The sequence below is a fragment of the Grampus griseus genome (assembly GCF_964374135.1).
Source record: "Grampus griseus genome assembly, chromosome: 17".
In the NCBI taxonomy this organism is placed as follows: Eukaryota; Metazoa; Chordata; class Mammalia; order Artiodactyla; family Delphinidae; genus Grampus; species Grampus griseus.
In genome coordinates this window covers 36,980,501-36,995,073 of record NC_139011.1, presented here as the reverse complement: position 1 = coordinate 36,995,073, position 14,573 = coordinate 36,980,501, and the positions used below count along the sequence as shown (strand labels likewise).

Here is a 14,573-nt window from a genome sequence, read left to right as displayed (position 1 = left end):
ATTTTTAGATAAAAGTAAATATGAATAAATATTCTCATATTTGTCCCCTACAGCTCAATGGATGGTCTCGTAGTTTTGTGCACCACATATTTGGAGGACACTGCTATATTGGGATCCTATTATCTGGAAGTTTAGCATAACCTAGAGGAAGTCTGTCATATGGGGCCCAGGTGGGAGGGTCGCAGGGAGCCAAGTTGAACTGAGAAAAGTATTGGCTAGTGTAAAGTATTGGCTAATATAGTTCAGGAAATCTTCTGGGGTGGAGAATAGATTAGAGGAGTAAAAACATCAATAGCATCTCCCAATATGCAGGCTTAGGCAGAAAGGCACTGGGATAATGACCAGTAAATGTGGTAATGGAAGGAGTGAGAACCAGGTGAGCTAGGCAGAGCATGAAGGTGAATAGTTCTTGAGGAAGTAAGCCCCATGATACTCTTAAAGCATTTTATGGCACTTCGGAGCCTATGCAGGCTGTGTAATGATACTACAAGGGCTGGGCAGTTGCAGCTACTAACTTTGCCTGGTTTTCTCCTAATAGGTGATTCCTTTACAAGAGAAGACACATTTCTAAATTAGAAAGGGCTCTTTGATAGCAAGAGACAAAAACTGTATTCAAATGATTTTAAATTAAAAAAAAGGGGGGGATATTTATTGATTCTGATAACCAAAATGGTAAGAAAGGCAAATGCAGTATAAATCTTTTCTTTGAAATGACTTAGAATCAGACTCCACACCGTGAGAACTCTTGTCTTTTCATGTTGGCTTCTCTTTCTCTTACTGAACATATTTTTTCTTTGACCTAGCAGTGTACGTGGCTATGGTACCTCTGGACTCATGTACTTAACTCTCTCTGATCAAATAGATAGTGATCTGGTCCAGTATTTGTTGAAAAAATACTCGAAGTGGTTTTTGTTTGGCCTGTCATGGCTCATGTGCATACATCTTGGACAATTCACTGTGGCCAAGGAGGTTAGTCATTATGATTTTCCCAGTGGCAGCCAGGTTGGGCCATGTGTCCACTTCTGTGTTCAGGGGCATGAGATATGATACCAGAATATGTAGGGATAGCAGAAACATGGTTCCTGGGGATAATTTTTGAGAGTCAGTCAGCTGTCCCAATTCATGTCTACTAATTTTTCATTTTATAGTTAGTCACAGCAGCTTTAAAACACAAAATGTTGATTATATAACACTTAGACTAACTCACATCCATGCATTTCTGTATCGATAGGAATAAGGTAAATAAATTATGAAGGTGTTGCACACATGAGTGGAGGGCAGGGAGAAAAATTATTTAGAAGAGAAAGACATGGAATGTGTAATATTGCAGAATTTATGACAGGTTTTCATTTGTTTCTCAACCTAGAGTTTATTCAGTTGGGGAAAAGGAATTAGGAGGTGTTTTGTTATATACAGTTTTGAAAATACAGTTCTGCTTTGCACAATTTATTAATTTTGCAACTTTGTTTCATTATAAACAATTTTTTAACAGATCATTAGTTATCATAACACAATCTAAAACCTGTCAGTTAATTTTAAAGTTCTTTGAGAACATACTGTGATGTTAATAAGTGCATAGAAAGGTTTTCAAATATAAAGTTCTTCTTTGGAAATAAGTAAGTTATTCTAGTTTTTGCACAAACTGGCAAGAATTCAGCAAAAGTTCAACCAAATTGTTTTGTATGCAGTCTTCTCCCCCCCACCCCCCGCTCCCTTTTTGCAGTCAGAACAAGATTATAGTTTCCAGATGAAATTCTGAATGTCACATAGTGATGACATATATTTTCCTGGTTGGCTCGGCATGAGATGCAATTTTGCATGCCATGTCACGCTGACTTGCAGAATCCAAAAGCCATTATTTCCCAAGGGGCTTTCAGGAGTGATAGTATCAAATGTAGTTTGTATTTTGATGAAAAGTCTCGGGCATTATTGCAGTTTCTATGTCAAGTTGCTTAAAGGTTTATATATTATCCAAACTCCACAAATTTAAAAATAGAATTACTATGTAAAGGTCACTTTTTCTTCACGTTATTTAATTTTATATTGCCAACTAGAGTTGCCAAAAATCATGATCAGTGTAAAATATAGATCGAGAATTAGGAAGGTATAGTAGAAAAACCAGTGGATTAGTGACCAAAAAAACCAGTTTTTGACCCAGTTCCTCTCCCTTTTCAAGTTAACCTCAGACAGCCACATTTTTTATTCATTTATAAAATGGTAATAAGTATACCCAACTATCTCACAGATCTAAGTCTTGTCATAAGACTTAAATAAAGTAAGATATATGAAAGTTCTATAAAGTGGTAAAATACAATTCAGATAAAAAGTAAAGAAGACATTTTTTTATGTTTGCATTTTAAAAGGAAAGCTATAGGGTTCAAGCAAGGTGAAGCTTATTTTATCTATTAGTTTTTGACACTACAGTGTAATTTTATTTTTTCTTTATTTGATCTTAATCATCTTAAACCTGCCTTAAAACCCAGTATTTCCATTCATGCCTACATAATATTTATTTCACACTGATGATCTTTCTATTTTACATCTGTTTTAACTGGCTTGCTTTATTATACCAGTCTTTTATTTATTTTTTCTTCTTCTTTTTCTTTTTTTAAAGGTGTCTCACATTCAGTTGCCTAGACATCTCTGTGTATCTTACAGGCCCCTAAAGCCTAACATGTATCAAATCTGTACAACTCTGTACCTTCCCCTACCACTATTGACCATGTTGCTCAAGGCCGAAACCCAGGACTCATCCTTAGTGTCGCCTCCTCCTGTCCGTTCTGCCTCCAAGTTATAGTCTTTTTGTTTCAGTCTGTTTGTATGTTGCTTCCCTAGTCAGAACCATATAATTACTTATACACAGTAAAGTGAGGGTGTGCTAATTAGTCTCACTGGTATCGTTTCCAGATTATCTCATCATCAATTGTTTAGATGACAGCAAGTCATCTTATTAAAAATCTAAATTGGATCATTTTATTCCCTACTTGAAATGCTTTTGTGACTTCCTATTGCACTTAAGATAAAATCGAAACTCCTTACCAAGGCTTACATAGTTTGACCTGACCTAGTCTCTGTTGGGTTCTTCCATTCCATCTTTTGTCATTTTTGTTACATTGATCCTCCTTCATTCCTTCAAACACTACATGCTTTTTCTTGCCTGGGATCTTTTGCGTATTCTGTTTCTGTTTCCATTGCTGTTTTCATAACTATGTACTTTTCATACTCTGAGTTTTTATTTAAATGTTATCCTCTCAGTAAAGGAAGCTTTCCTTTTAAGTCTTTCTAAAATAGGTCTGTGCCACTCCTCAAAGATACGCTACCATAGCACCTCTTTTCTGTTCTCATAATGTTTATCATAGTTTTCCCTTTTTTTTTCTGTCTCTTCATCCAGAGTGTATGTCAGGGGCTGTATTTGACTAATATACTTTTGTATTCCCAGAATCTAACAGCTCTTTCTGGCATTGGGCAAACAGTAAATAATTGTTGCATGAATGAATAAATTATTTTTCTTTTATTATTTTTATTTAGGGGCTAATAATCACATTCCTTAACATTATTTACCTTCTATCCTTTAATTGATTTAAATTGATGTCCTGTAACTTTTCAAATCTGTTCCCAGATTTCCCAGGGATATTTATTGAATATTTGGCAGAAGGTAGCAGCTTGTGGTACACTTCAAATTGGCACACATAGTCTTTCAGGGTATTCCTGCTACATCAGAAATTTACGTATATTTAAAAATGTTTAACTATGATAATAGTCCAGGTACAACCTGAGATATTGAGGTAAATTTTTATCTTTAGTCAGATAATCAGTAAGTATAACTTTGAGTTCTTTCAGTGTTCTTAGCTCTGTGCTAAGTACTTTGGGAAATTATGAGATTATAGAGGAAGGGCCAAATCTAATTTGGGGAATTCAGTGACCATTTCTCAGGAAATGGCATTTAAGGTAGAACTAAAACAACAGGTTGATTGTGATAGAAAAGGAGTCATTTTGTTTCAGATCTGGTAAGCTTCAAGTTCTTTTCTATATCTTATAATCAATTAATGTTTAATCATTATTCTCTGTATTTAAAGTACTTTAATGAACTTTTTAATATACATTACAACATTTAACGTGAACAGTATTCTTGACATTGGATATAATTATTATTAACTTCTGACACTTAGATTAAATTGCTTTCCCAAAGCCATATGGCAACTGGCACAGCTGAAACCAGAAGTTGACTTTAAGTGTGGTACTTTCTGCATGGCATAAAAATGAAGGAATAATATTGTATCAAGTTGGATGATACATGCCTAATAAGTGATTATTTTAACCAGTAAAGTCTGGGTCTCAAGATTACCTTATTTATTGTTGAAAACAAGAAATGTAATGGATATCAGACTACAACCTTAAATGTAGGGTTTATATAGCTCCAGTGAGAATGAACAAATATATTTTCTGAACTATTTGCAGTACCAGGATCCTTAGTAGAAATATACATTTATCATGTATTTGGTAGAAATGGAAGCCACTGCACAAGGTATGAAAAAACAGAAGAGGCATCATAGCATAGTAGTTAAAAAGCCTGGACTTTGGAGTTAGACTGCCTAGTTTCTTATTCCAGCTTTGCCGCTTATCAGCTGGGTGACTTAGGATAGGTTACTTAACCTCTCTGTGATCAGTTTCCTTATCTGAAAATGGTGATAATAAGAGTAAATAATAGTGTCTTCCTCATGGAGTTGTTATGAGGTTTAAATTGGTGAATATTTGTAAAGCGCTTATAGCAGTCCCTGGCATGTAGTAGATGTTACAGAAGTTTCGGTTAAATAAAGTATGGCTCAAGATTGGCAGTTTTATAGAGTATACATGTGCTACCTGTAAAATATACATGATTACAGAAAAGAAATTTTTCTCTTTTTTAAAAACAAACTTGTCTTCCCATTGTCTTTTAGATAATATGATGGATTGAAAATTAGTATATCCAGGAATCTAAGAATGGTTCTGAAGAACCTAGGGGCAGGACAGGAATAAAGATGCAGACGCAGAGAATGGGCTTGAGGACATGGGAAGGGAGAAGGGTAAGCTGAGACGAAGTGAGAGAGTGGCATGGACATATATATACTACCAAATGTAAGGTAGATAGCTAGTGGGAAGCAGCCGCATAGCACAGGGAGATCAGCTCGGTGCTTTGTGACCACCTAGAGGGGTGGGATAGGGAGGGTAGGAGGGAGACGCAAGAGGGAGGAAATATGGGGATATATATATATATATGTATAGCTGATTCACTTTGTTATAAAGCAGAAACTAACACACCATTGTAAAGCAATTATACTCCAATAAAGATGTTTAAAAAAAAGGAAATTAGTATATCCAAAATAGTGTGCTTTTACACTTCTAATAGCCAGATCATGCTATTTAATGAGAATTTTAAACTGATTGTGTTATTCATAGCTTTTTGGAAAGCACTTTTAAGCCACATATAGATTTCAGCACCTCCTTTAACTTCTTAAATCATTCTATCAGCAAATTCAGCATTTACAATAAACGTGTGGCTTTTTTGGTTAATAGTGACTTGAAATATTACTTAGCAATCAGGTAATGGTGTCCCATCTGCTTGATAATATTATCATTTATTAGATGGATTTATTTTCAGACTGTGATAACGTATTCATACAACACTAATATTCTGTATCAGTAGATTTTAAAATTTGACCATAAGCAACTTTTGTGGAAACCTTTGGTATCCATGGTTTCAAAGAGTTTTAAAATTTGGTCTTGGGACTCCCCTGGTGGTCCAGTGGTAAAGAATCCGCCTTCCAATGTAGGGGATGTGGGTTCGATCCCTGGTCAGAGAACTAAGATCCCACATGCCGCGGGCAACTAAGCCCGCACCCCGCAGCTACTGAGATCGTGTGCCTCAGCGAAGATCCCACGTGCCAAAAACTACAGAGCTCACACTCTCTGGACTCCACGCACCACAACTAGAGAGAGAAAACCCTGATACCACAACTAGAGAGAAGCCCTCATGCCTCAACGAAGACCCCGCGTGCTGCAATGAAGACCCGACGCAACCAAGAAAAAACAAAAAAATTTGTCTGCATTAAAAAAATATATATTTATAGAATTTATTTTCTAGAGCAGTTTTAGACTCACATTTAAATTGAGGGGAAGATTCAGAGATTTCTCACATATCCCCTGCCCCTACACATGCATAGTCACCCTCACTATCAAAATCCCCCACCAAGGTGGTACATTGTTATAATTGATGAATTTATATTGATACATCATTATCACCCAAAGTCCATAGTTTTCATTAGGGTTCACTCATGGTGTTATACGTTCCTTCAGTTTGGACAAATGTATAATAACATGTACCCTCCGTTATAGTGACATACAGAGTAGTTTCACTGCCCTAAAAATTCTCTGTGCTCTGCCTGTTGCTCCTCTCTCCTTCCTAACTATTGTCTCCATAGTTCTGCCTTTTCCAGAATGTCATATATTTGGAATCATACAGTATGAAGCCTTTTCAGATGGGCTTCTTTCACTTAGTAATATGCATTTAACTTTCCTCCATGTGTTTTTATGGCTCATTTCTATTAAGTAATGTGTAATACTCCATTTTCTAGGTGTACCGCATTTTTTCTAGCAGTTTACCTACTGAAGGACATCTTGGTTGCTTCCAAGTTTTGGCGATTATGAATAAAGCTTCTCTAAACAGTTGTCTGAAGGCTTTTATGTGGTTGGTCTACATTTAAGTTAGTTATTTAAATTGGCAGAGTTCTGTAATGAGTTTATGTAGCCATTTTCTTCTCATAACTGCTAAAATATAAAAGAATAACAATGAAGTCCAAGTAAATGGAAAGTAAATTAAGGTGTGTTTTATTTAAAAAATTATAATAGGTAATTCATTGTTGTAAAACATTAATTCTGAAATATACAGTAAAAAGTTAAACACTTCCTCCCCCTTACTCCTCATCAATTCCATTTTACTGTCCTCAGAGGTAACCTCTGTCAAGGGTTTGTATTTTACCCTTCTGTGACTCTTTCTGTGTATGAGATAGACAGATACATGCTCAAACTCACATACTGTTTTAAAAACATATTTGGATTATACTACACATATATATATTTTTTTCACTTCATAAGATAGCAAAAATATGATTTCTGTCATATGTTTAACTGTTCCTCATTTTTAAATGATTGAATTACCATCCTTATGACAGGTATTCCAAAGTTAATTTAACCATTTCTTTTTTGATGGACAGATAAGTTGCTTAGCACTTTCTTTCTCCCCTTACCCCTCCCTCCCTCCCTCTGTTTCGCTATTTCAACTAATACTGCTGATACTAAACATTTTTATAAATTGTTGGTATGCATGTCTCATATGTTTTAGTATTTCTGTAGCATAGGGTCTTAGAAATGAGATTATTTTTTAGAAAAAACTTGCATGTTTAAATTTTGATAAATACAAAATGTCCTGTCTTGTAATTCCACTCTATGGACTATACTAATTTATATTCCCTGTATATGAAACATTCTAACAAGGAGCTTAGATAATGTTGGATTTTTAAAAATACGAATTAACTCTTTAAAATGTTTGCCAAATGACAGTTGAAAAGGATATCTGATTGTTGCCTTAATTTTTATTTCATTGTTAGCAAAGTTGAGCGTCTCTTAATAAGTTTATTGGCCAAATTATATTTTTCTATGAATTATCTATTCATATTCTTTTCCATTTTTTGTTGTTGTTTATCCATATGCTACTTGGATATCTTCATCTGAACATGTAATGAAAATCTCAACCTGACGGTTCTAAAACTAAATTTCTTTTCTTCTTGATTCTTCTCCCCGTACAGCTCCATTCTTCCATTTGATCAGATGTAAAACCTTGGAGGCATCCTTGTTTTGCTTTTCTCTCTTACTGAACTTCTAGTCCATCAGTAAATTGTGTTGGCTGTATCTTGGAAATGGATACAGGAACACTGTTTCTTCCTACCTCCATTGCTACTACCATCTCTCACAACTTGTCTTCCTGTTTTGATACTTGATCTATGTAGACAGTTTTCTGCACAGTCGCTAGAGAAGTTCTCTTAAAATAATGTCCATTAATTTCATGAATGTATTTAGAATCCATTTTCATATCCTGGCTCCCTCGAAGTAAAACCCAGCCTCCTTACCATGGCCTATGTAAGCCCTGTATGATTTGGTCTCTGTTGATAGCTCTGACCTTGTCTCGCACTTCTCTCTTACTCTGTTCTAGCCATCCTTGCTTTTATACTGTTGCTTGAAAATCCTAAGTACACTCCCATCCTGGGCCTTCACATTGTTGTTCCATCTGCCTAGAATGCTCTGCTTCCAGCTCCATGGGTCTCTCTCAAACTGTTTTTGTTTCTTTTAAACAATTTTTGAATTTCTAATATGTATAATGTGGTAGACTGTGGGATTATGAGAATAAAAGGTTTATGCTCCATGCCGTTAAGATATTGTAAATCTGCAAATATGTGACCCAAATTGAGAGGAGAGGGAAAGTATGCCTAGATACAGCAATTGTCATTCTCATAGTGGTGATATGGTAGCAGTTACTTTGGAGACCGTCCTATGATCATCAAACCTAACTTAGTAAAAGTCTTGAAAAGCAAGATCTGATTTATTTATTTTATGGTATTTAAAATAGCACCTATAAATTATATGTTTGCATTAACTTAAAATATATAAATACATATGGATCTGTCCAGATATAATATATTGTTATAAATATTTAATTTCTGAAATTTACATTATAAAAATTGTCAAAGTTCTCTAAGTTCTTTATTTTAGATGAACAAAATTTTTCTTAACATATATCTGCCTTTTATGTGTTCAATGCTTCTTTTGCTTACCATCAAAAAATAAAGAAAAAAGAAAAAAAATTGAGAGATACTATGAGTAAGCTTTTGTTATCAAGACAATTCACATACGGGAAGATACATTTTATATCAATTTTGGATGAAGCAAGTGCTTTGTAGTTGAATTTTCTTTCTCATCAAGTAAGATTTTTATTGATGTATTAACTTCATGCTGAGAAACGAACAGATTGTTAGGTTACCATTTAATAAATTTTCACAATATAAACACATCCATGTATTAAAAAAATAGAACATTACCATTGTTCCACAAACCTACCTCCCAATCATCAATCCCTGACAAGTCATCAACACTCTCTTGAGTTTTAACAGATGAGGTTTGCTTGGTTTTGAATAATTGTAAAAATCAGTAATTCTTTAAGATAAAATGATCTAATATATTTTATAATCTCATATAGAAGTTTTAATTTTAAACAAGGAAAGAAATAATATTGGAAGTATTTTCTGTATATTTATGTGAAACTATAAGGTACATTTATGTTAAATAACTCTAGCTATTCTTATTCTTAGAATCCAGACCATTGTCAGTTCCTGTGAAAGCCATGCTGAATATAGCTGAAGGCTGTAGAAGTCCTGAAGAAAGAATGAAGGAGTTTATTGGAGTAGTATGGAATGCAGTAAAGGGTCTCACACTGCAGGTAAAATGAAAGTTAGAAGTATCATGGTTTTAATTTTTATGATTCTTTTTAATTTTCAGAACCTTTAATATTGGTAAAATTTTCTCACTGGTGACACTCATGTATACCATCTCATTTCATAATTTAAATAAAAACTATTGGTGCACTTTGCGTATTATTAATAAAATGATATGAAACATATGCTCTTCCTGATAAAGTTATAAAATTACACAAATTTTGAAATGTTATTTGAATTAAATAATTCGTTTTACTTTTTGTTTCTTTTAAGCATTATTTGAAATATTTTAAATGGTCAATATACCAATAACATTCTTATCTCAGTACTGAAATAAAAAACTTAGTTGGAATTAAAATAAAAGGGTTATCTAATTATTATTCCTACCTAATTATAAACCAAATATGAAAATGATAATTGTAACTATCTATTTTATTGTTATTAAATTTTCTTCTCACTTATTTTCACTTTTAAGTACACATAATTTAATCTATTGAATTACACTTCTTCCAGATCATGTTTTAACTGATGAAAATACACAATTAAATGCTTATCTCATTTCATAGGAATTAGGTAAGGGTAACTCAGCAGTTGCTCAGTTTTTGTATAGATTTTTTTCCTCTTTGAAATAAGATATGAAAGACTGATAACAGAGGCATCTTTGTAGAATTTTATGTGTACCAGACAGTAATATCTAAGTACTGGGGCCTTCCATTTCTGTTTAAGTTGTAGAAAATTGCAAAAGAATGTTGCTTCCACCTTATGAACAAGAAAGAACAAGGTAGATGATCTATAAAATTAAACCAGGATGCTTCACCCACCTAAACTGCAAGATAATAAATATGTGCTGTTTTTAGCTGCTACATTTGTGGTAATTTGCTATGCAGTATAGAAAAGTGATACAGACACCTATGCATAGCTATAATATAGTCTGATTACTACAATAAAACCTTATTAAATCACTTTTTAGAAATATATCTAAAAACACCTCCAGTTCCCTAATATCATCATGTAAATATGATTACAGTTGATCCTTGAACAGCATGGGTTTGAACAGTGCAGGTCCACTTATATGTGGATTTTTTTCAATACTTCAGTACTACATGGTCCGTGGTTGGTTGAACCCGTGGATTCAGAACAGTGAATACAAAGGGTGGACTGTAAAGTTATATCTGGATTTTCTGCTGCGAGGGTTCAGTGACCCTAATCCTTGTTTTGTTCAAGGGTCATCTGTATTTGAAATACTATTTAATACAAGGGCCAGTAACCTGGGTTTTGGCAATCTTTTACAGCCTCTCTTAGCATGCTGCTTTTATAAAATTAAGAGAAGAGGGGGGAGAGAGAAAGTGTTTTTGTCATTCTTTTGTTGTTGTTTTAACTCTTAACTTGCAGGAAACATGACTTTTTCACAGACATCAGCTATATCTTACTAATCTCTGCCAGCATGAGGCCTTTGCTATTAATATTATCCTAATAACTCCTCGTGTTGACTTACCTGTGTTCCTCCTCTAGAGGTTCCTTTGATGCATTGGTGGCATGAGATAGGAAGGTGAAACAACATGAATGTAGGAAACATTTAGTGCCTTTACATTGTTTGAGATTGATTGTAGAAGAAGAAAACAGACAGTGCTCTTAAGATATTGCTGAACATTTATATTCAATGTTACTTTCTTTAATCTATAATAAAGACTATCTCCTTATGATGTCTTTCATTGTATATCACTCAGTCCTAGTACAAGCATTTACTCATGCCACATGATAGAGCTAACGAGACCATGTGTGGTTTTGCTCCTGGTAACTATTTATATTTATTCACTTAATTATATGTAGCTTCTCTTATGATAAGATCTTTAATCTCAAGGGACATGTATTACTGATGGGAATGAGGATGGTACATGGGCAACTGTATCTCAGTTTTATTCTTTTTCTCAATTTGGTCAACCTCAATCTGCATTCTTAGTTTACTCTAGTCTGTGGTCATAAAATAGTAAACTTAAGAAGTCTTTCTTATTTCCTGTGTTTCTACATAATGCCTTACTGACCTTTATGTGGTCCTCTAATTTCACTGTTTTAACACATTCTGTTTCTACTATTTAAATCACCAATAAAATAAATGTTTTTTCCCTGATGAGTAATACCTATCATCTTGTTATGTATTATTTTGTAATCTTCTAGAGGGAGTAATCTATGGTGTATTTAGTAGTCAATAAATGTAAATGCTAAAGTGATTAGTAAGTTAAGAAGACGAGTAACTACTTTGAGCACATATTTCTACTATAATTATTATATAAATAAATAACAGTGAACTTATCTGATTATAGTTCAATCTGAGGTTCTAGATTATAGTTTGACACAAATAATATTTCATGGAAGAAAGGAATAATCCAAATATTATTAGATCTCTTTCTAGCACTTTACCTTACACATCATGTTTTTCGTTAGCACTGTACTTTAAGCCAGTTGTTTTCAGAAGTTAGTTGTATTTTGATTTCATTAAACTGGGACCAAAAACTGTGGTAGGAAAGATATGTTTTCTTTGTGTCTTTTCTGAGACTTATTTAGTGTATAATAGATTTTCATGGACATATCTCTTAAATTTAGATGTCTATCCTACTACAAAAATTTGCTTTCTTTTGACTCTCATCTACAGCTTTCTTTTCCTGGCAACACAGCTCCTTTCTTTTCTTGCTCAGTTTTCCTCCTCTATTCTAGTGAAAGTGCTTTGATACCAAAATAACCTTATATAGTATTCGCTTCATATGTATGAAATATGTATATGTAATATATATATATATAGAAATAGAAGTTCCACTGTAGTGGGACTGTAACAGATCTCTTGGACTTTATGTGTCTTTTTAATATTAATTATCTTATACTTTCCTCAGAAATGTAGCTCTGGAGTCGATGAAGAGGTGGAATATAATTTGAGGATTGGCTCCAAGGCCCTATTGCTCTTTAATATGTCACTTTATGACATATTCACTTTATGAAATTTCTTATATCCTTTCTGTTAAACATTGTATTTCCCAAAAATTTCTGTTGGAATATAAGTATTTACTTAATGATCATAAGCATGTTAACCTTTTAGTACCCTACTATAAACTTGTTTCTTTTTTAAAACAGCTAGTTGCCTAGTAATACATTATAGAATGCTCTTTCCCTCCATTTATTATTCTTTCATTCATTCTCACATTCAGCACTTAATCTTTGTTATAGATCATGCTAGATGTTGAGGAGACAAAAGAAATATAACAGTTCTGTTGATCTAGCAGGAAAAAGGCAAATAACCATTCTATGAAGCATTTTGTGGGGAGTGTCTCTTAGAGAGATCCCTTAGAAAACTCTTATGATCCAAAAGAAAAATGGAGATGTCAAGGTAAATGTCATTTACTGAAAGGGTACCTAGGGCATGCTCTGCCAGGTTCATGGTGAATTTGGATACTATCTCAGATTAGTATTTATTGATTTATAGAATTAGATGACTTTATAGCATTCTCCAGAATATAATAGCTATAAAGAATATATAGCTGTTTGAAATTTACTTTGGTTCTAAATATTATTTCATGATGATATAAGTAACTGTATCAAAAATAACCTTACTCCCTTTACCCATTCCATTAAAAAAATGGATTAATTTAGTGTAATTACCCTTTTTTGATATCGTTTTGAGAAGTCGTTGTAACAGGGACTAAGAAAGCTAGTATTAGGCTACCTGATATTTTGACGGCTCTAGGAAAATCTTCCAATTTAAGATTCCAAGCGATTTGAGATCGTTACGATATTTGTAAGCCAATACGTAAACACATGAATATTCCACAACATAAGATATTCTGGAGAACATCCTCCTCTGCCCAGGATGAAGTAACAGGGCCCAGATTTATCTTGCTGCCTGAAACAACCAAAAAATGGATAAAGTATATTAAACAATGGTTTCAAAACACTAGATAATAGGGAAAGTTAGACAGCAAACCCTGAGAGACTTAAGGTAAAGTCACCAGAACCTAGTGACTTATGGATTTGGAGAATAAGAGAAAGGAGGGGGTCTAACTGGCATTCCAGGTTCTGATCTGGGTAGATAGTGATGCCATTACATGATAGTGAGAAGCAGCTTTTCAAGGTTAGCAGCAAATTGGGAGTTTGAATTTACACATGTATTTGAAATGCCTGTGAGATATCCAGGTATCTCTTAGACTGAATATTCATATCTGGAGTTTAAGGAAGAAATATAATTTTGGAAATCATCTACAGATGGTTAAAACTAGGAGAATTCAAAAAAGTATGTTAAGTTGAAAGAGCAGTGGGCCAAGCAGATACCATTTCTAAAGTAGTCAGTATAAGAGAAAGTATCCTTGAAGGAAACCCTAAAGGAATGATCAGAAATGTAGAAGGAAAGGTCAGAGAGTTCAAGGAAGCCAAGGATGTATAGAATTTCAAGGAGCCATTGTTCAGCACTATCAGATTCTGGATGTTAACTCTGGGCTTAACTTTGCTTATCTGTAATATGAAATGACTAGATTAAGTAATGTTTAAGGTATTTCCAAGTCTAACGTTCTTATGTAATTCTTTTGGTTCTTTTGCTTGTTTTGTAATGATGCAGTGCCTTCATTAGCTTTATCACGAACAATGAACTTAATCTTATATGTCATTATGGATTAGTTATAAGTAAAGATACTGATGTTCCTCTTTTTTTTTTTTTTTGGCTAAATACACATGTAACATTTACCTTAACCATTTTTTTAAGTGTACAGTTTAGTCTGATGTTCCTCAGTTGACTAAGCTTATTGTGTATAAATTAACATTTAATTATGGGAGTACTAAATGATGTATATTTGTATAGATTATTTTGAAAATGATCAAGGCACCTTGCTTGCCTCACTCCTAGTCCCAGGCCTGTATTATACATACTATATATTTAGACATTTCCAAATGTTAATATATTCTGAAAAAGTTCAAAAATAAAACTAGATTCTGATTCAATGATCAAAATCTGGGCCCTAAAACTGAGTTTTTAAAAAAGTTGTGTCCATTGTCCAAGACATTTTATGAGCCAAA

The 14,573-nt window shown here is 33.6% G+C and overlaps 1 protein-coding gene across 1 annotated transcript in view; it reads left to right on the top strand.

Annotated features, from left to right (window-relative positions):
* Positions 1-14,573, top strand: part of VPS13B (vacuolar protein sorting 13 homolog B) — an 803,413-nt gene that overhangs the window by 347,980 nt on the left and 440,860 nt on the right. Inside the window, exon 22 of the mRNA XM_082674491.1 lies at positions 9,399-9,526. Within this exon, the coding sequence (XP_082530617.1) occupies positions 9,399-9,526 (128 nt within the window). The remainder of the gene's footprint in view (positions 1-9,398; positions 9,527-14,573) is intronic.